At 53.0% G+C, this 25,628-nt stretch overlaps 1 protein-coding gene across 1 annotated transcript; it reads right to left on the minus strand.

Annotated features, from left to right (window-relative positions):
* Positions 1-267: 267 nt before the first annotated feature.
* Positions 268-23,425, minus strand: OGDHL (oxoglutarate dehydrogenase L). The gene is made up of 22 exons (XM_055425956.2): positions 23,222-23,425; positions 21,105-21,275; positions 17,361-17,463; positions 16,814-16,929; positions 16,512-16,666; positions 15,657-15,803; positions 13,843-13,933; positions 11,314-11,493; positions 11,034-11,162; positions 9,946-10,125; positions 9,521-9,673; positions 8,877-8,979; positions 8,618-8,746; positions 7,434-7,584; positions 5,696-5,823; positions 4,579-4,757; positions 3,139-3,210; positions 2,881-3,006; positions 2,701-2,773; positions 1,280-1,443; positions 940-1,094; positions 268-467 (listed from the first exon to the last, which is right to left on the minus strand). The coding sequence occupies exons 1-22, from the start codon at positions 23,423-23,425 to the stop codon at positions 344-346; spliced, it is 3,033 nt and encodes a 1,010-aa protein (XP_055281931.1). The 3' UTR covers positions 268-343.
* Positions 23,426-25,628: the final 2,203 nt, after the last annotated feature.

Here is a 25,628-nt window from a genome sequence, read left to right on the forward strand (position 1 = left end):
TGGGCTCCTCGGTAGCTGGCTGTCTGTCTGCAGAGACGTGAATGACACAGACAGAGAAGTCACACAAAACCCTGGAGACCAGGGCAGCTGGAGAAACACTCCACAGCTACAGCCCATCTATCAGACACCTCTGGCTTTCTCAGCCCTAAGAGATTCTGAAATAAACACAAAGGCCCAAAATGGCTTAATACCAAAGCTGGTGATACCTACATTTCAGCCAGTCACCATATAGGTAGGTTTTATCTTGGGGCTCCTGACAGTCTCTCTCCTGGGCAGCACAGCCACCCAACCCCTAACATCCCCCATGTCCCCAGGCAACCCCACAGCAAGACTCAGACAGGCTCTAAAATGTTTTGCCCTCAAAGGCCTGGAGATTGAAGGCAGTATCCAGAAACTTCTTCAGAGACACCAGGTGAGTGTTCCTGTTCCCTGTGGCTGGTGCAGCCGCTGGGTCTCGGCCAACATACCTGGAGGAGGAAAGACAAGCTCATGGGAAGGGCTGGGCTGGCTTCGCAGCTACCATAGGACTGCATGGGGTCTATGCTTATCATTGCCCAGCTGCAGGAATGAAGAGCCTGAGGCTCCAAGGGGCTAAGTCAGTGGCCTAAGATCAAAAGTAAGGAGATCTGAGACATGCAGGAGGTTCTCTAGTTCAGTTCTGGACTCAGAACAAACACAAAGGTTTGCTCTTCATAAGGTCATAATGAAGAGGATCCCTAATGGGGAAGATGCTCTGTCCCTGACAGTCACAGAGCCAGCAGGTACTAGGGGGCCCAACTCCTCAGTTTTCAATACAGCCCAGAGAAGGGCAGTGGCCAGTGCCGGGTCACACAGCAAATGGGGCAGGTAAGGCCAGGATGGGGCCTCAAGCCCGCAGAGCCTCAGCCCTAGCAGACACGAGGGGTGGGTGGCGGGCGGCCCCGGCACCCAGCCTTGTACCATATGGGCCGCGCCCGGCCCAGGACGGTCAGGAAGCGCGGGCTGATGTAGTCATAGTAGCCCATGTTCTTGTGCTCCTCCTGACACCATACCAGCTCCACGCCTGGGTACTTCTCTGCCTCTCGCTTGATCAGGTCGAAAGGAAATGGAGAGATCTGGGGCAGGGCAGGAAGAATGAAGGGCACAGCCAGAGAAAGGGGGGCGTGCCCACAGACAGGCCCCCCAGAGAGTAGCCACCACCCCCCCTCACTGGCTCCAGCCCTGGCATACTGCCCAGAGCCAGGGAGCTGGCGATTTGAACTTGCCCACCACTCTGAGCAGGTGAGGGGCTCGGGCGCACCTGCTCCAGGCGTGTGATGGCCACATGCTCGTCCAGGCCCTGGCTGCTCCGCTCCTTCACCAGGTCATAGTACACCTTGCCCGTGCAGAAGATGAGCCGCCGTACCTGCCCAGGAGCCCGCGCCGCAGCCCCATCCTCAGGAATCACCCGCTGGAAACTGGTTCCTGGGGACCAACAGGACATGGAAGGGTCATCGGCTCCCAGCGGGGCCAGAGCAGCCTGGGAGTCAAGTCCACACTCCTGGCTCCTCCAGGCTCTCCTTGGCCACTGAGTCAAGCCCCAGATTTAGATCTGCAATATGAACCTCCTGAGCCAAACAACAGAACAGGAGATAGTGGCCACCCTGAGATGTCCCAAGTACAGGAGTGGAGACAACAGCTGCAGCCAAGGGCAAAGCTCTGGGAACACCAAGTTTAAAGTGATGCGGGGGTGATGGGGAGAGCCCCTGGAGGGGACAGAGAAGGTGATATCACATTCCCATCTACCGAACTGTTGTCTGTCCCAAACCTGCTCTCCATCCAGTCTTGCCCACCTCCCGGGCACACTCAATTCCCCCAATCATCAAACTGGAAAGTAAACCCTGGCACAGTTCTTCCTCCCTCAACTCCAGAGCCCAGCTCCCAGCTGAGTTCCATCCATTTTTCCTTCCTGATCTCATGCCAGGTGCCAGACTAAACACACTACAAAAGCCTCTGAGGAAGCTACTGTAGGGTCATTGCATCCCAGGTGAGGACACTGAGGCAGAGGGTTCACTGGCTGCCAAGCCCCACCAGCGCTAAGTGTTCAGCCCGGGCAGTCCAACCCAATGCCAGAGCTCTGCACTGCTGGCTCAGTCACTGGCCACAGCTGAGGAGATGCCTACACACACGCAAGTGAAAACAAGCACCTGTCCATGCCACTGGGGTCCCCTGACCAGCTCCTGCCCCTTCCCCTACAACCCAGGACCGAGTTCCCAGACAGCTCTGCTGTGCCCAGCTTCCAGGCCCTAAACGTGCCCCCCTTCACCCTCTACTGGGTCACATCTCAGTTCCAACACCAGGGCTGAGAGCTCTTGGAGGGGGTGCCAGGTTCCCAGAGCCAGTGATGCCTGTTGGGCTCATGAGTGAAAACAATGGATGAACGACTGACACTCAGCCTCCCATGAACTAGGCAGACCTGCAGCAGGCCTCCAGCCTCTAAGCTCTTCCGGTGCAGCCAGGCCAGCCCTCCTGAGCAGCTGCAGGGTGATAGTGCACCCTCCTGACCCTGGTTCTCAGCCCAAGTGACCCAGGTAGCCCCAGACATCTGGCTGCTGCACCAACCTCCCAATCCAGCTGCTGGCAGGGACTGTGTCAGAAGCTGCAGGGCCAACAGAGCCACAGAAACAGAGGCTGCCCCATGGACCCCCATCAGTCACCTCCCCAACATGCCCAGGCACATACCAGATACCATTTGGTCAAAGCTGGACTTGGCCTCTGGGTGCCTCAGCAGAGATTTGGGTGTGAAGATGATCAGCTGGAAGGGAAACATGGTGGCTGGCTGCCAGCCTGCCTCCACTCAGCCAGGGCACCCTGCACTCAACCCCTGCATTATCCCAGTGATGACCAGTGTGGGTGGCTCACCGGCTTGCGGAAGGGCAGCAGGATCTGCCGGCGCAGCACGTGGAAGTAACTGGCCGGCGTGGAGCAGTTAACCACGATCCAGTTGCAATCATAGAGCTGTCTCACCTCAAAGTCCTGGGTGAATGCCTGGAGGGACAGGGTGCAGCTGGGAGGTAACCTGCCTGTGGTACCCATATCCTGGCCTTGCCTAGCAGCCTATGGCCCTGTCCTGGCAGGGCAGCGGGGAGGGGGCTAGCGCGGGGAGCGGGCCGTACTTACAGGGTAGGCATCTGAGTCATCATTGCTCATCTGCAGGAACCTCTCAGGCCTGGCTGAAGAGTGCTCTGGGCCCTGGAACAAATGCCAGATGGCCAGGCTGGCCAGAGTTCAGGGGGATTGGGGGTCTGTCACACGAGACAGGGACCTGGGGCTCAGGGCAGGGTATAGAGCGTTCTCGAGGAGAAGCCCTCACTCCAGAATCTGAACCACTGGAAAAAGCAAGGAATGTGGGACAAGAGCAGGAAGGAGGGTCCAGCCAGAGCCACCACATGTGAACACATAGGGCAGAAGGAAAACGTGAAAAAGCCAAGTTAAGATGCTCTTTTTCTAGAACGTTCTACCCTGCAACAGTGACCATTTGCTGAGTGCTTCCTGTGTGCCAGACATCATTCTACAGACCTCACACACATTATTCTTGAAAGCAGCTCTGTGTGTAGATGAAGGTGAAGGGTGAAGACATTAAGAAGCAACCTCAAGTTTACTCACTTAGAAAGGGGCAGCTGCAGATCTGACTCCGCCTCCTCCCCTCACCCACATGGCTGCTCTGCTCCATAAGAGCAGCAGGACACCCCACACTGTCCTCCAAGCTGGCTCCCCATGGGACAGGGGTGGCCTGCCCTTCCCTTAGGGGCAAAGCCCCATGGACCCACAGCCACAGGTACCAGTCCGGCCAGCTCAGCTCCTCATCCAGCCTGTCTCAAGGTGAGAAGCCAGCTATTTCTACAACTGGGGGACTTTGGGCAGTCACAGGACTTCTCTCCTCGCATGTGAAATGGGAACAGAACCGATCTTCTGGTGAGGATGCCACAGGATAATGCGTGGCATGGGAAATGCCCAGGGCCACAAGACCTGGCTCTGAGCAGTACTGATCAACCCCTGAACATATGACCGGTCCAAGCTGAGCAGGACATCCACTACAGCCAGGCAGTGACCAAGCCCCGCCCATGCTCTACCTGGTCAGTCTACACTGCCACCAGGGTGGGACCTCATGATGCTCCTCCCTCCCCTCCCCTGATGACCTGCATATCCTCCTTCTCCCCCACATGTGGTTCCTCCAACAACAGAGGTTCAAATCTGTGGTTAGCTGTGTGACCTTAGGCAGGCTATTCTACCTCTCCGTGTCTCAGCTTCCTTATCTGGCAAGTGGGAACAGGATCTGCCTCTTTCAGTTGTTGTAAGGATTGGAGGATTTAATACACAGAGAAGGTCTGAAACAGAGCCTGGCACACAGCAGGCACTCAGACACGTCTGTTCCATCTGTGACCCAGAACAGTAGTGTCATCATCTTCAGCAGTGCTAACAGACCCATGCAGGCCCCACCCTGCATCCTATGCGGTTCCAAGGGGCTGGAAGGCACACAACCCCCTCAACTCTGCAAGTGGCCAAGGGTCCAGCCACCCTCTTCCAGGCCAGCCACATCCCTCCTTTGGTGGCCCTCACCATGCCCTCCATGCCATGGGGCAGCAGCAGCACGATGCCATTGTGTCGAACCCACTTGGCCTGGCCAGTGCTGATGAACTGGTCGATGATGCACTGGGCCGTGTTGTGGAAGTCACCAAACTGAGCCTCCCAGAGCACCAAGGCATTGGGGCTGGCCATGGCGTAGCCCAGCTCAAAACCTGAACAGAAGACACCGAGAAATAGAGCCTGCCACACACTTGCACCAAGAGGGGGTGGCTCTGGTCAGACCCAGCCCGTCCTCACACACTTTCCCTGCTCTGCCCACCCTTCCCTGGAGGCCAGAAGAGCCCGGGGACTCCATGGCACCCAAAAGCCAGGATCTCCCTTTCTGGTAGCTGACAACAGGCCCAGAGATGCCAACCTCAGCCCTGACCTCACATACAGCTAGCTTCAGCCTTATCTAGACCAGGAGCCAAGTCCAAAGATACCCTGCAGAGGCACCAGGGGCCACCTGCCAAGGAGTCCCCCCAAAATGAGCAGGGGTGCAGGAACAGCCCCAGAGGCTGCTCCCCAGAAGGGGTGGCCAGTATCGGGGGTTCCTGCTTCTGGGAGGAGGCAGGTTCAGAGGAAGCAGGACAGCTAAAGGTTGAGCCAAGGGAGAGTTCAGGGTGTAGTCTGGGGAAGCAGAGCCTAGGAAGGGCCTAGCCTGAGGACAGGGCTTCTGGGTGCAGCAGCACAGATGAGGCAGGTGGGGAATGTGGAGGTGGCCAGGCCAGGAGGCTCAGGGCCAGCCAGTAGCAGTGGCCCCTAGTGGGTTCAATGGGGCTTTTGTCTGGGCCCACTGATGCCACCCAGGGACAGGCTCTGGTATCCAGAGCCCCCATCCAGGCAAGACTGATCCTCGACTGGCTCTCTGAGGGCCAGATGGGACAGGACCACATCTCTGATGTGGCCTCAGGTGGAGGCAGCCCAACCACTGTCCCTCGGGGCTGTCCCATGACCCAGGTCCACTCAGGGGCCTCCGAGCTCCACTAGCCCCTCCCAGTTCCAGACCATGGTCAAAACAATGAAGACAAGATGCCCAGAGGTACAAGACCCTCTCTGGCCCCCAGGCCTCTCAGGGCCTGCCTGACCTGCAGGCAGAGTTCTGACCCACCCAGGACTCCGTACTCCGAGAGGGAGCTGTTGCACACGGTGTAGGGGGCCTGATCAGGCCACAGGTGGTTCATCGGGACACACGTCCTCCGGTCAACTTCCTGATCATGGAGAACATGGTGCCGGTGACTGGAGAGAGACAGACCAGGAGAGGATGGAAGGCGGGCGGACGGAGCAAGACACCTCGCAGAGTCCCACAGGCTGGTGACGGCCGTGGAAAGCCAGAGCCATCTGGTCCCTCCTCTGGGCAGCCTCCCCTCCCAGCGGTACCTGCCTCACACCCCCTGAGGGTCCTGGAGCACAGACATGAGAGTCTCAGCTTCTTACATCAGGAGGGGTCCCATGAGACCTGCCATGCCAACCTCCCAGGTCCTGGGTGGAACCTGAGACCCTAGGAAGCCATACCCCAGGGGCACTGTCCCCCTGCCCATCCTGCTAGCCCCCTTACCACTTGCCTGCCCTGCCCAGGATCACAGGAGACAGGAACCGCAACACATAAGGAGGGACCCCTGGCTGAACACCAAACCTCATGAGGACTGACATGCAACGCAGGGTGCAGTGGAGTGGCCCCCTGATCCCTGGCTGGAACAGGGCCAGCAGTGATGAGGGACTGGGACAAGGGAGGGATAGATAGCCTATTGAATTCTGGAAGCCACATATCCAGGACTCACTAACATGGCAGAGACTGAATTGAGATCTGGGGCCCCAAACATCTGGAGTCCCAAACAGAGGAAATGTGATGGGGATAGCCAACAAGTGTAAAGTCCTCATCTGAACTCTAAACTGCAAACAAGAAAGATGGCGGTGGGGAGCTGGCTTGACAGTAGTTCAAAGGGAAACAAAGGATCTTGAGGACCATTGATGACCACAAGACTTTACATCAACCAAGAGCTTATGCAGAGCAGTCAGCTCTGCATGCTGGCCCCATGGGGGTGGAGAGGAGGCCCGGGAGCTTTCAGATGGCCTGGCTATCTGAATAAATATTTCTTTGAGCTATTCTCTATTTGCTGAATCATAGGTGTTCCAGATCTATTCGAAGGGCTCAAACAGCCAATCAATTGTTTTAACCCCTTCTGACTCTGTGATTTTCCTTCCTCAGTTTTGAATGGTGGAGCGTGGGGGTAGAGCCTAGAAATACCACGTGCATCTCCTCAGTGAGGCACGGATGCAGCTCATTGTGGCACCTGGTCTGACAAGGAAAATCCTTTGAGGAAGTTCAGCAAAACACACAATGAACAAATCAATCTGTGGACACTGGGGTTAACAATCACTCGAACTGCCAAGTTATTAACCTGTCATTCCTGAAATGTATCCAGCCTTTAAGCCTGGGAGGCTGATGAGGAAACAGTGATTAGGACACCAGCGAATTCAGCATTCAGGAGTATGTATAGATCAATGTGTACCAACTTCCAGTGGCCCTGAACCTGTCCTTGATTTGCCACAAGTTAGTGGAGCCGCGTGGAGGCAGCTGTCCTGCCAGTGGGTATTGGGAAAGCAAACGTGGACCTTTTCTGCATGCTGGTCGGTGGTTGCTGCTTTTCCTCCAGACCACAACACTCAGCCAGGGATTGAAAAAAAAAAAATCAGTTCTAAGAAGCTTTCCTCTTAATCCTCATTGAAATGATCATCCCGAGTCTCTGGGCCAACTGACAAAACCCCAGCACAGCTGAGCTCTCAGCTCTCCCAAGGGGCAAGGCTAATGCCCACAGGGCCTGGGCTCCTATACCCCCTACCCTCACCTGAACGTGCCCCTCTCCACGTCCTGCCCACTGAGCCGCACATGGATGCCCTCCTTGAGCAGGGAACCGAAGGCAATGTACTCTGCCAGCGCCCAGTCCACCATCCTCTTCCTGATCATGTCTGCACGGCCTCGCAGGATTCGAGAGAGGCCTGTGGGCAGGAAGGGCCAGCCTGAGGGGTGCAGGAGCTTGGCCACCTCGTCTGGGACAGCTATGGTCCCCGGACCCTGCGCCAGGTGTGTGTATATTCACTGTGCACCCTCCCCACAGGCCAGGGGCCTGGCAGGGCACAGGAGACCCCTCCTCCAGCCCCACCACTCCAGCCAATATACTAGGCTGGCCTGAGCGTGTGTTCCCACCGCCTCTCTCCCTGCAGGACGGAGGCGGTGACACTAGGTGAGCACCGGCCACCTGCACAGGCCACATACACTGAGTAGGGGACATTTCTCCAGTGAAATGTAGGTACCAACTTTCACTGCCTTTCAGATGAGAAGACAGGCTCAGAAGAGCGAAATCATTCACTCACCCTCATACAGAAGAAGGTGCTTGGATCTGAGCCCAGGCACCTGGCCCAGGCTGGGCTGCCGTTGGTCCCACACCCACACAGACCTGTTGTGACAGTACACAGAGCCGGTGCCCCAAGACTCCTGGGCTTCCCCCAGAAGTGGTGGAATCCTCTTGGAACACCCACAGCCTGCTCAGAGGGTGCACGGGGTCCCCACTACAACCACGGGGGCTCTTCAGGCTGCCTGAGTGGAGGCCACAACAGTTACAGCCAAGAAGCACAGCCAGTGGCCACCTACTAGACCAGGGTCACCCTCTATCACCTGTCCAGTTTGGCACACTTGCCCCCCAACATTCTAGACCCAACTGCCCCCTCTATGAGAAGCCTTTTTTCCCCTGCTCTCCTCCTGTCTGATCCAGGGGTACCCTTAATAAAGGCACTGGGGAAACCCAGATGTCCATGGAAGCCTGTCAGCGGCACTCACTGGGGACCATGGCATCCACATCTGTTCACCTGAAGAGTTATCACAGATCCCTCACGGGCATGAAAGAGGCACTGAGAGCTCAGCTGGTCTACCCACAGCCAAGCAGGAATGAGGCTGGGCCTCCCTGACTCCTGACACCACCTTCCTTGGGGCCTGAAGTCTGGGACAGTGGCCCATGCCAGACAGCAACCTCACCCACGTGGATCTTAAAGTCCTCCAGGGGCACAGAGCTGGCCACTTCACCAATGTGGGTCAGCATGTCCTCGGGAACACCTGTGGCTGGGCACGTCATGCTCTTGGGCTCCCCATCCACGTTGAAGAAGCCTGAGAGGGCAGAGACTCTGTGACTTTTGGGAGGTGGTGGGGCCTCAGTTCCCCTGACCAGTCCATCTGTCTAGGACTCAGAGGCCTGCCTCTCCCACAGGGGTCTCTCAGCCACACGCCACTCACTCACCAGGCCAGGGAGAGTCCAGCCAGTGCTTTATATGCAGGATTTTTTTATCCTTAGACCTGCCATACGCCTCCTCACAGATCCGATCATATTTGGCGATTTCTTCCTGAGATAAGGGTGAAGGCCTGGATTGAGGCAATGATGCCCTGGGCAGTCACAGGCTGAGTGACTGGTCCTTCTGACCATGCTCTAGAGGAATGGTCTTCCCCTAACCCACAGGGACCTTATGGCCAGAGTTTAAAGTCCCAGAGTTCAGGGGATCCTGGAAAGAGTCCACAGGATCCCACTCAGCAAGGGACTTGTGGGAACCCAAGAAAGACTCATGGTCTTTGCTCTCAGAGCTACCCGAAAGAAGTAGGACCAGCATATCCACAGACAACACTGGGGATAAACCCGGCTCAGGGCCACCTCCTACAGGAAGCCTTCCTGGACTCCTGCCTGAGGATGGGCTTCCATGCATCACTGCATTTACTGCATCCCACCAGGCTGTAAGTGTCTTTAGTCCTCTGTCCCCCTTAATCACTGGGGCTGCTGGGGACAAGGATGATACCGGCTGCTTCTTTAAATCACCAGCACCCAGCCCTGTGCTGGGAACATCAGCAACCCCCTCAGAGTCTCAGCTCCAGCAAGGTGCTGACAGAGCCCACCTCAAACTCCTGCAGGGTGACTGTGCCCTCGGCGATGAGCTTGTCTGCATACTTCTTCAGCACAGGCACCTGTCTGTGGATCTGCTTATACATGAGAGGCTGCGTGAACATGGGTTCGTCCATCTCGTTGTGACCACGCCGGCGGTAACAGACCTGCAGGGACAGGGGTGGGTCCCCATGCCCAGGCAGTGTGGCTGGCACAGTCACTGCCCGCTGGGGCACACCCGGCAGGCCACACACTTCACAACCTCACCAGCCCTCATGATCACCCATCACCAAATGCCCCACCCCAGGCCTCTGCAGAGACTGCGCTCAGTGGCACTAAACTTGCTGTCCAGCTCTGACTGCTGAAGATGCTGCAGACCTGGTGAGCTTGGCACAGCAGGGACAGCTAAGCCCACCTAGCCTGGGCCCCCCACACCCACCAGGTCTACCACGACGTCTTTATTGAAGGTGTTTCTCCACTCGGCTGCCACGCTGCACACGTATATCACAGCCTCTGGGTCGTCTGCGTTCACGTGGAAGATGGGTGCATTGACCACACGGGCCACATCAGTGGGGTATGGGGAGGAGCGGGCCATCCGGGGGTCTGTGGTGAAGCCAATCTGCAGAAGCAGGAGGCACTGAGAGCTAGACAGCTGTGGCTTCCTGGGAGATCGGGGGCCTGGGGGCTGGGGAAGGGGTGTCTTTGCCTTGAGGTCTATCAAGTGTGGTCAGGAGGTAATGGGGACATGACCAGGTAGCAGTGGATGACCTTGAAATCATGGGGACAGCAGCAACACCGGGCGACTCACACCTGCTCTTTCTCCTGCAATCATTTTTATACAGTGGGAGTAGGGAGCCCAAGTTGGGATAAAACCCAGTCTTACCAATTACTAACTATACAACCTTGGGCCAGGCACTTAAATTCCCAAAGCCTCGGTTTCCTGATTGATTAAAAGGGCTCATTAAATTCCTACCTCACAGGGTTATACTGTGAAGATTAAATGACTTAAATGACTATGCAAATAAAGTCGTTAACCCAGGGCTTTACAGGCCCAGAAGAAGAGCTGTCATTAACCACAGTTGCCTTAAAAGCAAAAGCTGTGAGCGCTGTGTTCTAGGACTAGGTTACATGCAGCTAAAGGCAGCATCTAATTTTATACGTGCAGCCTCTGGGATAGGTGCTGGTTACACCCATCTTCCTCTGTCCCTACAGCTTTATCATATATATATATATGTGTGTGTGTGTGTGTGTGTGTGTATACACATACATGGGGATGGGGGAGAGAAGAACAGAGAGATGGATATACACAGAGACACAAAGGCAGACACACAGATGTGTACTCCTCCCAACTCCACAGACCAGAGAAACCAAGTCTGAGAGAACAGGCGTCTCGCTGAAGCCACGCTCTGCTGAACGGCAGAGCAGTGGGGTCAGAATAGGACTGCCCCACCCCTCTCCTCAGAGTGCTGCCTGGATCCGGGAACAGATAACACCGACAAGCACCCAGCACGCAGTCCTGGCCCTCACCTGGTTGTTGACGACAACGTGCACGGTACCGTTGGTGGTGTAAGAGGGCAGATCGCTCAGGTGGAAGGTCTCATAGACCACACCCTGGCCAGCAAAGGCAGCATCCCCATGGACCAGGATTGACATGACCTGTAGGACAGGGTATCAGTCAGGAGGGGCCCCCATGCTCCAGCCAGGGCAGCCCAGCCCCGGCCATGAACCTTGGAGCCTACCCCTTGGAGCTCACCCCTCAGGAGCCCAGCCCACGGAACCCAGGTCCGCAGGGCCCAGGACAGCTCACCTTCTTTCCCTGGGCGTCCCCACGGTAGAACTGCTCTGCCTTCGTCTTCCCCTGCACCACGGGATCCACAGCTTCCAGGTGGGAGGGGTTGGCCACGAGCGACAGAGTGATGTTCCTGTTCGTGACTCGATTGATCCGCTCGTGGTACATGCCGAGGTGATATTTGACATCTCCGGAACCCTGAAGGTTGAGGTGGCCTGTGATGAAGTCCCCACCATCCCAGACATGCAAGTCCACAGTGGGGCTGGCACATCCCCTGGAGTCTGCTCCCTGGGAAAGTCGTGCTGTCCCTGACTCAGCCCTGCATTCCTCCCCCAACCCTGGCACACGCCCTCCTTGTCCTCCAGCTGGTCTAAGAAAGGCTGGCGGGTTCCCTGGGTCGTGATCCCTTCTCAGAGCCCCTGCACATTATCAGCAACTATACTCTCCACGTTAATGATGGCAGAGTTGGGAACGCCTAAGGCACCCTTAGGAAGGGTCCAACCAGCAACAGTGCAGGCCAAGAAATGAAGGACAGATCTTAACTGGAGTTAAGACCATGGGCCAGGCCTCTGGGAAAACACTGGAAACCCCTACTAAATTCTTTATACCAAAGTAAGCAAAAATGTGCACACAACAGACAAAAACACAGTACCAGGGGAAAACAAGACACACCTTATGATCTTAGAGCAAGGAGTCTTTCTAAGCAATATACAAACCTCAGAAGTCACAAAAGATAAGACAGCCAAAATCTAATATATTTGTCAAGGGGGAAGAAGATCCATGCACAGTATTAGGGGGCAAAAAAATCAAGCTGGGAAAATATTTATCACACAAATGCAAGCAAAGGGCTAACTCCTTCACTACATAAAGCACTTTTTACCAAGACCCCAAGGAAAAATAAGCAAAAGCCAGGAAAAAGAATTTACAGGAAAAGGCATACATGGTTTAAAAACATGTGAGAAGACACTCAAATTCATAGCAGAGAAATATGTTCAAACACAGTCACTTCTGGACCTCTCACATTGGCAAAGATGAAAAGGGTAGATGGAGTAAGGGAAGGCGGGGGTGGCCTGGGACTCTCGCACACAGCAGGCAGACTCGCTGCTGTCTGCAAACTGTTTGGAGGGCAATTCAGTCCCGCCTCCTCAGCTCCAGACACTGCATTTCTCAGACACTATCTAAAAATGCACACACATGTGTGCAAAACCACTCATCCCACCACCTATTGCTCATCAACAAGAGACAGTGGAAACCAGAGGGGCATTAGAAGCCCAGGGAGCTTAGTGTGCAGCTCTAAAATAGTGACAGTTCATTAAGTGAAAACAGCAAGGTGTCCAGCGGCATCTCGAGCTGCTCCCCTGGCCTCTTATAAGTAAAGCTGTACTGGATGCCTACATGTGTTTGCACTGCGTGGAACATTTCTGGAAGTACACACCTTGACATGAAAACTGACCACAGCAGAGCCTCCGGGGAGCAGGAAAGCAGTCTCAGAAGGGAAACTTACTCTCATTATGAAATCTTTTCTTCAAATGATGCTCACATTGCTCTTTCAATTAAGAAAAAAGTAAATTTGTTTAAAGAGCTCTTTGGCCAGGTTTTATTGTGTATTCATTTCATCTGTAATTGCTCACAACCTATTCTGGGACCAGGAATTTTTATCCCCATTTTACAGGAAAGCAAACTGAGACTCAGAGAATGAAGGTGCTTGAGCAAAATAAACATGATGACGGAAAGATAATGAGTTGGGAGCCAGCAGATGTGGATTCTATCCTGCTCTGGTCTAATGTGCTGGATGGTTCTAGAGCAGTCATTTAATGTGATTCATTCTAACAAACCATCCTCCAGTACTGGGTGCTGAGGCTTCGGGGGTAAGGTCCCTGCCCTCACTTTGCTACCAGCCTGGATGGGAAAACAGACAGATAGACACATACATACACACAGAATGGAAAAGGCCAGACTAGACACAGTTCTTCAGGCAAAGGAAGCACAGGCAGCTCCTGCCTGGAGGACCAGGAAAGCCATCAAATGCGGTGATGGGTGGGACTGTGAAAAAGACAGAGAGGAAGGGAAGATGGCAACGCAGGCTGAGGGCCCAGCGCACACAAAGGCACGGGACACGAGGCCTACATGACACGTAAACATACCCAGAAGTGGGTGAGGGTAGAAAACTGTACCCTCTGCTCATCAGTGGGCACAGGAAACTGTCCTGACCTCCCAACACTGTGCTGGGCAAACAAGCGAGTGAGCAGTCCTTACGGGCAGGCAGGCAGGACTCTGGGCACAAGATACAGCCACATGGGTTGAACTGAGTAACTTCAGGCACTCCCCTGCACCTCTCTGGGCCTCAGTTTCCCTGGCTGGAGATAGCAGGTTAGCCCAGATTATCTAAGGATTCTCCTAGTTATCCGAGATCAGAGCACTTTGCTCCAAAGCACCTCAGGAGACTCACATAAGCACCCACTGCCTTTCTCCCACTCTTCTGCATGTCTGTCCATCTCCCAAATACCCAGCTCTCCAGGGGCTCTAGTGCCCACACTTGGCACCCACCTCGTCCGCTGCCTCCAGCTTGGGATCAAACTGGCAGAAGATCTGCTCCAGGTCCTTCCGAATAACGTTGGCCAGCACATTCAGCCTGCCCCTGGGGCCAGAGGGGACATGGCTCTCACCTGGCACAAAGCCACCTCCCTCAACACACTCCAGCATAACCATGCTCCCTGCCCACCTAGGACCCAGCAGGAACAGTGTGGGCACTGGGAGCCCAGCCCTCTGATCCTGTCTTAATCTGCAAGGCATGTGAGCAGTTCCAGCTGGCCAGCTCTCCCTGGCCAGCAGACACCCACACCCCTTAGACTCAGGAGGCCTTCATGAGCAGGGAGCCACCCAGCCTCATGGCCGAGTGTCCACTCACCCCCTCTCTGACCCAAAAGCTGAGCCCAACCCAGAATCTTGATCCCAACCTGCTAATGCAATGCAACTGTTCCCACACGGCTCCCCAGCCCAACCTAGTAGCATCTTGGAGCAGGATTCAGAAGAGGTGACATTTATGCCCTTAGGAGTCACCAGAGGACCTGTCCAGATGAGTTTAGGTCTGGTGGGTGGGGATGGGGGGGTTTGGGGGTTTTGAGGGGAAGCAGCTAGGTCCAGGGATTCTCCAGTCCAGCCTGAACTTCCCATCATGGGGCAATATATGCAGGGGTGGACACCAGCCTGAGGCAGGCACAAGGTGTGACTCAGAACTCGCTTCCCATAGCCCAGCAGCAGACACCAGCTCTAGGCCTGCACATACTCTGGAGTCCCCTCCAGCCCCACATGGCCCTGTGACAGAAGGGCAGCCCTCTTCCAGTGGGCTTCTCTCTTGTTCTGTGGAAGGAGGGCTGTGTGGACACAGGAACCAGATGAAGCCCCTAAGCTCCTTTGGGGAAAGCCCTCAAGCCTCAGAGGCCCCTTCTCAACTATGGAGGCCTGGCCGAGGGCAGTCCTTGGCTCTGAGAAGCTTCCTCAGGCCAGGAGCCTGAGCAGCACCATCACACAGTCCCAGAGCCGCCTGACGGCCCAGCACCATTCTCTCCCCGCCCTCCCATGGTTCTACTGAAGCCATGCCGTCCTGAAACCACGGGGTTCTCTCTGCTCCCTCCAGGGCACAGAGCCTGGACTCCTGGCAGGCCAGCCCACGGATGTTGACCCTGCTCACACTTCATCCTGACGCCCCAGTGTTGAAAAAGTAGGGGACTGGCCCCCCTGTGAGTGGCTGGAAATAGGCACGGGAAATACCGAGGCTTTGCCCCTCAGACAGAGAGCATGTCCCATCCCTGCCCATTCAGCAGGACCCCTGGCCGCCTTGGCTATATTCCTCATTATCCCACAGGCTCCAGCTCATAGGTAACTGCCCAGTGGCCAGGCCAACCTTCCAAGTCTTCCTCAAGGTCCCAGGGAAATGAGTGGTCAGCTAGCAGCCAGGGAAAGAGACACTCAACTGACCTCCAGAGACCTCCCACCAGGTGAGGCCAACCCAGGCCCACATGTCCAGGCTCTGCCCTCACTTTTCTGGGATGTGCTACTCCACAGGAATCTCAAGCAGTATGACACAGCCCCTTCTGTCATCTCAGTATTGCTGGGGATGGTGGCAACGTGGTGAGAGAGAAACTGAGTCCAAGAGAACCTGGTTCCAGTGGCTTTGGCCACGTGCTTGGCTCTTTCTGTGATAAGCAAGCCAGGACCCAGGGACTCAGAATTTTCCAGACCCCTTTGCCTCTAACCCCCAGATCCCAACAACACCCCTACTCTGACTTTCAAAGCCTCACATCCATCTCAGCTAGCCGGGCCTGGGGGAGAAGCACGAGGCTGAGGCAGGGAGGGCCCACCTGTGCGGCATCCCCAGGATGACGTTCTCGATCCCCATCTCACTGGATTTGTCGATGATGGTCTTCAGGGCCGGAATCATGACCTCACAGCCCTCCAGGCCAAACCGCTTCTCTGAAGACCACTTCCTGGCCAGAAAGTCTTCAAACCTGCTTGGGGAGGGGAGGAAAAGGGTGGAGAGGCAGGGGCTCATGGGGGCTGTTCCTGAGGACTTGGAGTAGGATGCCAGGACAGAGGAAGCTATGAAGTCACGTCTCTCTGCACGGTCCAGGGCCCAGCACAGACACCATGATGACACCATGCCCCACCAGCAAGGAGCACAGGTCTGGGGAAGGCTGAGGCTCCTCCCAGCTTAACCAGAGGCCTCTGGCTGCATCCGTTCCCAGTGACCACCCTCTCTTCCCCTTCCAGTCAAACTGCTGCAACTAGCCATTCCACTGTTCTCGGCTTGCTGCCCTCCAGCACACATGTGCCCTGGAGCTCTCTCATCATGTTCCAAAGACCTCCTCACGGCTCAATTCAAATTCCAGCCCACATGTCACTGCTTAGGAAGCCACTTTATTCCCAGCAGCTGGGTCAGGGGCTCCTCCAGAGCCCCATGGTCCTGGGTAGATCCAGCTTCACAGAAGTTCAGCTCTGCCCTACCTGCAGGAAGTCTCTGCTACACTCACTCCACGCACGGACATCTTTATGTCACTTCCATCCTCGTTTGGTGTCATGATCTCCTGGAGCCCCACCCAGCCCTGCCTTCACTCGCCAGGTACCTTCTCATCGGCTAGGGCTTGGGATGTCTCAGATAGCCCTGGAGCAGGCCCCCCAGCCACTCGGGCTTCCCAGGGAGGTGCTGGGGGCCTGACCTCATGGAGCGCACCAGCCGGGCCAGCAGGGTCCGCTTCTCCTCGCTGGAGAACTGCATCACGCCCGGGGTCTCGAACTTCTGCCGGATCCACTGGCACTGCTCCACGTCGTTGATGAACATGAACTCCAGACCAATGTGCTGGCAGTAAGTGCTCTGTGGGGACAGGGGAGCACTCCACGAGGAGCCAGGAAGAGGATGGACAGCCTCGGGGTCTGGAACAGGAAAGGCAGTGCCCGCCCTCCCTCGAACGCATGCTGGAGAGCTTCACCAGGTGTGCCCGACGCACCTGCCTATGCTCACCTCCAGGCGCCTTATGATCTCCCGGAGAGAAAGGGTATTTTCGGAGCCTCCAATAAAAGTGGTTGTGGGCAGCTGGAACTCCTTATCCAGGTCAGCCTCTCGCAGGTCGTAGAAGGCTGGGAGGCCCATGGGGCAGAGTCCGGGCAGCAGACAGGAGAGAGGGAGGGATGGCCCAGGTGAGCCTAGCTGCATCCCTAGACCTCCTAATAGTGCCCCCAGCACCCTCCCACCATGTCTAGCCTAAAGGTCAAGGGTCCTCTGTCCACAGGGCACAGGGCATGAGAGTCAGAACCGAGGTTGCCATCACAAGGATGGGCCTGGACAGGTGTCTCAAACTTGCTGAGTGGGTGCACCAGCTAGGGAGGATGGAGAGCCCTCCCTTGCAGGGACCTGACACATAGATGGGCAAGGGTCAGAAGAAAGCCTCTCAGGCTAATGGCTGAAACCCGAGACCCAGAGGTACTGCAGGTTCAGTGCCCTTCACTAGGCACAGGCATCCGCTGGCTCTAGCGTTGCCAAGGCAACAGGAAAGGGTATTGATTCTCACCCAGTTTATCAATGGTGGTGATTAAGTCTGAGGGCACAAAGGAGTCCAGGTCAGCATCCAGAATGCCCAGGGGGTCCAGCTGGGCCACATGGTGGCCCCGGATCTGGAGAAGGAGAAAAGGTCAAGGTAGAGTTGGAACACAGCTGGGCAGACCCCCACCAAGATTGAGATTCCAGGCCTGGGTCCCTCACTTCCAGCTTTAGAATTTCAAGTTTCCACATGTCCAGCACCCAGGCCCTAGCAGACCTGTGAAGCCCCAGCACAGCAACTGAGGTAGCAGGAGCTCAACTCTGTTTAAAAGTACATCATACAGCTTTCAGAAACAGGAAAGAATGCATACACAAAAATAATTACTATGGTACTATTAGTAGGTGCAAAATTCTAAAAACTTCCCAAATGTCTATCAGCAGGAGACTGACAAATGGATACGGGAAATTCATGCAGGCACAGAGTTGCTCAAAGGAACGAGGAAAATTCCCAACTGCTACTATGAGATTGTCTCCACAAAATATTCTTAAGCAAAAAGGCAAATTATACAAAAATGTTTGTGATAAACTACCTATTATCTAAGAAAGGAAAGACAAAAGTAAATATATGCATTTGCATATATTTGTATCTATTTGAATGTCTACAAATAAATGTACGCATTAGAAGAATATGTGGTAAAATAATAAAACCAAAAAATAAGAAAAATTATTACCTACAGGGAAAGGACAAAATAGGGCAGAGTGGCAGGGCTAGAAGCTGGACTTTTAAGATTATATCTTGCCTTTGGAATCTTACAAATATTTTATATCACTATAAAACAAAATTAGGAATTCTGGAAAGCAATTATCCTTCAATTAAAAAATTAATTAATTAAAAGAAAACAAAATTAAGTTTTAAATATTGAAAGTAAGATAAATTAATTAATGCATCCATTTTGTGGCATAACTATATAGAGAGGAACTATTCCAACTAACAGAATGCTCCCCAAAGGCAAACAGGACTGCAGAAATAAAAAAGATCATAAATTCATTTATACTACTAACCAGCAGTGGTAGTACTAGAATTGTATTCTTAGCTTGTCATGTATGGATTATGAGAAAAATCAAATAAGTCATTGCCTTGTGTCTTTGAGAACCTCTATTTTTTATATTTTTAAAAGGAGATAGATGGTGATAGAAGATTGATGAGGTCAAAGACAAACCCTAAGTCCTATATTTGACACGTATAGAAGCATCAGTACAAACCTATTAAGTATGGTATCTTTAAAAGAAATACATATTTCCTGTCTCTAACCATCAAAAGAACTCAGAAGTCATGTCCAAACCAATAACAGCAAATACTCCCTCACTCCCTGGAGAACTGGCTTATTAGAAATGTACAAGGTGAGCTCAGATCATCTTTTCCTACCAACACCACTGAGGCCGGGAATAAGGACCCATTGTGAGCAACAACAAGGAGAATATCTGTAGCAGGCTGAACTCATCAAATGTGTTTAAATCCAAGCATTCATATCATACTAAGAAAAAGGAGAAAAATCCTTATTTGCCATATTTGGAAGATGCTAGGGAATCAAATCATAATTTTGAAAATCCATCAATAAAAGGAAAAAAATCAAGCGCTGATCCTACCTTCCTTATACAATTTGTACCTGAGGATAAACGGAGCTAACAAAGGAAAGTTTCTCCCCATAGAAATATTTCACGTACCAAACAAAGACAGAATTAGACTATCACCACTTTTGCCACTCCTAATGACTTGATGCATCCAGGAAATAATTATCCTTCAGTTCAGTTCAGCTCAGTCGCTCAGTTGTGTCTGACTCTTTGCGACCCCATGAATCACTTAGCTACTAACTAATGAAGTGCCATCACCACCAGGAAGCTGATTTTGCAGCAAAGAAATCAAATCTATGTTGGGTCAAGCACCTAGATATAACCACCACTTTACAGAATTTACATGGGACAAAGGGTCAGATAAAGTGATACCATGCGGATGCAATCAGCAACATCCAGACTCAAGAAAACTCTACAGGACAAACAAGGACCACCAAAAAGAAATGGAGAAGGACCTGCAGAGTAGAGTACAAGAGCTCAAGAGCCACGTCAACATCACAACCTGTGGCTTTATTTGAAAGTCGATTCAAATAAGCAGAAAAAAGAAATCCTATGACAAACAGGCACAAATGAATACCAATTGGGTATTTGATGACATTAAAGATTATTACTATTTTTAACAGTGATAATGTTATTATGTATATTTATAAATTTTTAAAGGAGACTTTATCTCTGGAAATACATGCTGAAACGTTCAATGAATGAAATGAAATGACATCTGGGATTTGCTTCAAAATAATCAGTGGCCTGTGGGTGGAGCCGGAAGTGGGTTAAGATGAATCAAGAGCAGCACTCTAATGATGGGCTTCAGGGTGTGAGACACAATTCTTCTCCATTCTATATGTTTGCAAATAAGCAGCAGCTTGGGGTTTTTTTCAGTACTGTATGCAGGTGAGTCACACCAGAGCTCAGCCCCGAGTTGGCCTGTGAGGGGCTGCAGCCCACCCCGTAAGTACACCATCAGACAGATTTTTCTCAAGCCAGTACAAAGTAACTTTCCTGAATCCAGAGACCAATCTGTTGAAAGGACCCTGGTGCTGTGATCTCGGACAACGAAAGACCAAAGACCCACTGCAGAACTCAGACTATGCTTGGAAGATAAGGCCCTCAGGCTGCACTCTGAATGCTACCTTATATTTCATATAAAGTTTTATGTTCCTTGTTCTTTTTCAAAGTCAACAGTTAGATCACTTCCTGCCTCTTAAAGCCAGCCAAGACAAACATCATTACAACCACTTGTTTGCTCCCAAGTGGCCCACGATCCATGGGTCCTGAGGCCAATAAGGGAACCCAATCCTGTGCACCTTCCCTCTTCTGCCCCAGCACAGCTGGCACGCCCTGGGTGGGCAGCTGCCAACCCACACGGAGTGCCTCATTCAGAGGCAAGGCGCCCTTTCCATTTGCTAAGGCCTCTCTCTCCCCCCGAGTTCCTGCAGCGGCTTGTGCGGCACCCTCCCACTGAGTCTCTGCCAGGATGCCCTTACCCTTCCTTCTGCATGTCTTCAAGACAAGTTTGTCTTATGAAATACCTTCTGCCACTGATTCCCAGAGAGATCCTAAATGATTACATTTTTATGGAGTGAACACCCAGAACAGCCCTCCAATTAGTACTGTTGGGTCAAGACCAAGAATAGGGAATATCTTCAGGACTCTGACACAGTGGAGGCCGAGCCCGGGAACCCAGCCACAGGGAGCCTACGTCTCCAGGACAGAGCAACTGATGGGTGGGAGAGCTGCTTAATGAACTATCCATTTATTCATTCGTTCCACAAACTCTAGTTAAGCACCTGCTGAACATCAGCCCTGTCCTCTTGGAATGCCCAGTCAAGAGGAGAAAATGGACATTAACAAGCATCAATGTATTCATCTTTCATTCAACACTCACTGAAACTGATCACTCACTAAGTACCCCTCCAGGTATTGGGGCACAGTGAGAAAGACCACAAACAAACCAACCAGTCCGCACAAAAATGAAGGGAGATGGCAAGTGATGTGAATGGCAATGTGACAAAGAGCAGGAGGAGTCAGAGCCACCGACAGAGGGCTCGGAGAAGGGCTCTCTGAGGTGACACTGGAGCTGAGCCAGTCTTCTTGTCATTAGCACCTGCCACACCCAGGAGCCTGTGCCCTCCCAGTCACTCACCTGGTAGGCCCGGATCAGGGACTGCACAGCCAGGTGGTCTTCCACCAGTTTACTGGTCTTGGTCCGGCTGGATACTGCCGGCCTGCTTTCAGAGATGACAGAAAGGGGCTGGGGCTGAGCCAGGCTATAAGAGGCTTCCTCACTGGCTTTCCGGAAGAAGCTGTCCCAGGACTGGACAGGGGCAGAAACAAGAAAACAGCCAAGTTAGCGACTGAGAGTAGTTGGGTGTGGCCCAGACTGGGACCCCAGGGGACACTGGTCTTCCTTCATCACTATAGGGCTTCCCTTGTGGCTCAGCTGGTAAAGTATCTGCCTGCAATGTGCAAGACCTGGGTTTGATCCCTGGGTTGAGAAGATCCCCTGGAGAAGGGAAAGGCTACCACTCCAGTATTCTGGCCTGGACACAGCTGAGTGACTTTCACTTCTCTCTTCTGAATTTCTGCCCTCATCACTACAGCTCTCGGGACCTTCCTAAGACCCTGAACAGAGATCCCTCTCAAGCAGCCCAGGCTCCCATCCAGAGTTCAGATCTCTCCAGGACCCAGCTTGGTAGCGGGTTGGCAGGGGAGTTATAAGTTGTGATCAAGGGGCTTTAGGTATGAAATAGACTTCTATCTCTGGGGGAAACATGCCCTCACACACTGGAGTTAGAGGCAGCCTCTGTAGAGGGGCAATCTGGCAGGCAGGTCCTTAACACTTTCAATGCATGTATCTTTTGAACCAGAAATTCCTCTGCCAGCAATTTATTCTACAGATGTACTTGGACAGGTGTGCCTACAGGTACAAGGATGTTCCCCGCAGGACAATTTATGGCAGCATAAAAACTATCTAAGTGGTGATCAATAGGAAACCAGTTAAACAAATGGCAAATTTAGATTCTGGAAAATTGGGTAGTGTTTTAAAAAAAGATGCATCTACTATTATGGATGTGGAATATTGCCAAGATATGTTGTAAAGGAACCAAACAGAAGAGGATGTATGGTTTGCTACTATTTGTGCAGAAACAAAAAGCAGATGGACGAATGCACCACCACCTCTGTGTTCCAGCAGAACACACAATAGAAGAGCTTTCCTTGGCATCCTCTCAGTACAGTACTGGTGGGAGAATAAGATGGTACACATCCTGTGGAAAGCAATTTGGCAAGATCCATCAAAATTATGCATACAGATGCCCTCTGACCCAACAACTCCACTTTGTGGAATTTATCTCATAGTGAGCTGCACACACTCGAGGTGACGAATGTGCAGGATGATGCAGTACAGCACCAGGCATGACAGCCTGGAAATGAGCCAGATGCCTGTCCTTGGGGATGGATGTGGCACATCCATCTAAACTGGAATACTACACAGCTGGGGGAAAAAAACGAGGCTCTTAAGGTGCTGACGTTGAAAATCTTAGAGATGCATGCTGAATGAAAAAAGCCTGCAGCAAAACAGTGGACATTACATGCTATATTTTGTGTAAAGGTGGGAGAAATCCAGAATTATGTTTGCAATAAGTTTATCTAAAGAAAATCTGAATAGATACAGAAGAAATTAAGAATAGACTGGGGACCAGACAGGTAGGAGTTGAGCAGATGGAATGGGAGGAAGGCTTTTCACTGTAGAACTTAATACTTTTTGTTTTGAATCATGTGAACGTATGTATTACTTTCCTCTGAGGACTGTGAGTGGAGAGAGAGCAGCTTCACTTTTTACTTTTGCCCTGGCAACTGATTTTACTTTTTCATTATTATTATTTTTTACCATCAGTGTGTACTTATTTCACCAGCTCAATATACATATATAAACATTCATGCTCCTAACCACATAACAAGGGGCCACCTGGACACAGTACAGCATGACAGAGGGGCAGGTCTCAGAAACAGTGTGTCTGAGCAGGGCATCATCGGGACGTCTCAAGCCAGATCACCAACCATTGGCTGGTTCAGCAACAGCAGAGCAATGAGCCTTCCTCACCTAATATGAGGACCAACTCTTTCACAAACAAAGACAATGGTGGACCTGAGAAGCAAAGAAACTTACCCAGGGTCACTCAGCAGGCAAACTGCTTCTCCCCACTGCCCCCTCCACAGCCCAGCCTCAGGACCTTCTCCCCCACATAGAGGGGTGCCAACCTTGTGGACACTCTGAGGGTTTTCCAACCAGGCGAAGTACATCTCCTCCATATAACTGGAACCACCTCTAACTCTGCTGCTTGTGAAGGAAGCTGGTGGCCCAGACGACCTGCTGCACCAGCTGAACCTCTGGACTCCATGTGGGGCCAGGAGCCTTGAGGCCTGTGTCCCAAGCCGGGATGGCAGCAGCCTCAGCTGACTCATCCTGGACACAGGCAATAAGAGAGAAACATAAACCACAGGACCAGGATGGAAGGAGGCTCCGGCAGCCACTTGTCCATTCACATTGCATTTAGTGGGACCCTGGGCTACGTGGTACAAGACAAGTCCCTGGTGAGAGAGACAATCAGCCAGGCCCCCTAGCTACCCTGGAACTCAGGCAGGGAAGTCCTTCAAGGACTGGGTGCACCATGCCTGGTCAGGAAAATGCCAGAAGAAAGGGGTCTGGCAGAGCTGTACTATCTCAAGGCCCATGGCACTGCTGGATCTCTGGTCATTGTGACCAAAAGTGACAAGTGACTTCCCTTGACCACAGTATCGGCCCAGCATGCTCTCCCAGACCGGAAGGCCAATGACACAGGTCTCAATGGCCTTACTTCACACCAGGGAGGACTGAGGCTCAGAGAAGGACACTGGGCGACAGTGGAGGACAGATCAGAGGCAGGCACCATGTTCAGATGAGCTCCTGGCAGTAACTGGCCTCTGGCTCCCATACCCTGCCCAGAGCTTACACTCAGGACCAGCATCACTTGGGACAGCTAAGAGTTCAGGGTGTACATATAGGCTGGAAGCTCAGTCTGAAAAAGAACAAGAATCTGGAGCTCATCTTACCCCCACTAAGCCATCAGCTCTTCCCCAAGAAAAACGTATGAACAATGGGCTTTCAGGAATCTATGTGTTTGAGGGGGGGGCTTCCTTTCCCCCACCAGAAGACAGAGATTCTAAGAGAAGAGCCTCCTCTTAGAACCTCTGTTCCTTCATAATACTCCCCAAAACAATTGTAAGCAGAGCTCCCTTCTCTTCCCCAGCACTGCCCGAACACAGAACAGCTCCCTCTGAATACTTGCTAATGCCCTTCTGACCAGAGAATCCCAGCCTGTGAGTGGGGTGTAGCACCAAAGCCACCCTACCAGGGGCCATGCAGGCAAGAGGGCTGGCTTCCCCTTGCATAACTCAATCCCAGAAAGTGTACCTCCCTGCCTAGGCTTGGCTGGAAGTCAATACCCCTGAGGCCAGCTGTGCCCAGCCCACAGGGCACTCCCCTCCCCACCAGTTCAATCAAGTCTCCAGAAACAACTGGCTGGACCTTCTATTTTACAAGGAGTCATGTTCCAAGGCAGGGCAGGGCACAGCCCTCCTAGCCCATCTCCTCCCCTTTTCCCTCCAAACTTACAGGAGGCGGAGGGAAGGGGAGGGTGGTCTCCTTGAGCGAGGGACAGTGGGCTCCTCAGGGCAACCAGCAGCAAGTCCAAACAAAGGAAAATTAAAAAGCAAAAATGCATTGCACTGCAGGGAGGAAGGAGATGGGTTCAGCTGGAACCTGAGTCCCAAGTGCCAGAAGCTTCCTTTCCACACACTCAGCTGCCTGTCCAGCCCCACCAGCCCAGTGACACTAGGCTTTAGTGAGGGTTGCCAGGGGCTGGCTCTTCCTGGAGTGGCACCCTCCAGGTGTTGGGTGGGGCCTCAAGGTCTGAGATCTGTGGTCAGAGGGTCGGGGTGCCAACCCCTTCTCAATCTCTAATAGCCCCTGAGACCTGGGCAAATACAGGGTTGCTGCCCTTGCCCAGACGGCCGTAGGGCCTAGGTGCTACTGGCCTGGAACATCAGAAGACTCTAAACAACCCAATGGTGAAACTCTAACATCCCTGTCCTAAGGCAAGAAAACCTAACACCAAGATAGCCACTGTGGGAATGAAAATAAGAGCACAGTTAGTGACCACTGACTTGGGGGCAGGCACTGTGCTCCTCTATCCCTTTCAACAATCTCAAGAGGTGGGCACTCATATCAGTCCCATTTTACAAGTACAGAAACAGAGGCACAGAGAGGCTAAGCTGGTGAGTGATGGGGCCCTGTGGTTCTGGAGCCCGTGCCCTCCTCACTGCCCAGTCATTATGTAAACACAGAGCTGCTCCCTGCCGGCAACCACTCCCACTGGTAAATGGGATGACTTGGGGCAGGGGGGTGGGTGGGTGGGGGCAGTGATAAGCCTGCCTGTGTCCTGCCTGGCCCAGCACAGGAACATTGTATTTTACAAATACTGAGTAATCGGGGAAGCCACTGCACATTGCTGTGGCCTTCACCCAACTTGATAAGAGGGCAGCCAGCCAACCACCCCTGCCCCAATCCCAGCAGGGTTTGGGGATGCAGGAGCCCTGGAGGTTCTGGGCACAGAGTCAACCTCAATAT

Source organism: Moschus berezovskii, chromosome 12 (assembly GCF_049115385.1).
Source record: "Moschus berezovskii isolate FMDL1 chromosome 12, NW_MosBer_1.0, whole genome shotgun sequence".
NCBI classification, from domain to species: domain Eukaryota; kingdom Metazoa; phylum Chordata; class Mammalia; order Artiodactyla; family Moschidae; genus Moschus; species Moschus berezovskii.

Coding starts and splice junctions, on each gene's coding strand:
- OGDHL (XM_055425956.2), bottom strand. CDS start 23,425: ATGAGTCAGCTGAGGCTGCTGCCATCCCGGCTTGGGACACAGGCCTCA. Junction 8,980..9,520: donor TCACCCTGCAGGAGTTTGAG/GTGGGCTCTGTC, acceptor CCCTTATCTCAG/GAAGAAATCGCCAAATATGA. Junction 2,774..2,880: donor TGCTGCCCTTCCGCAAGCCG/GTGAGCCACCCA, acceptor TTTCCCTTCCAG/CTGATCATCTTCACACCCAA.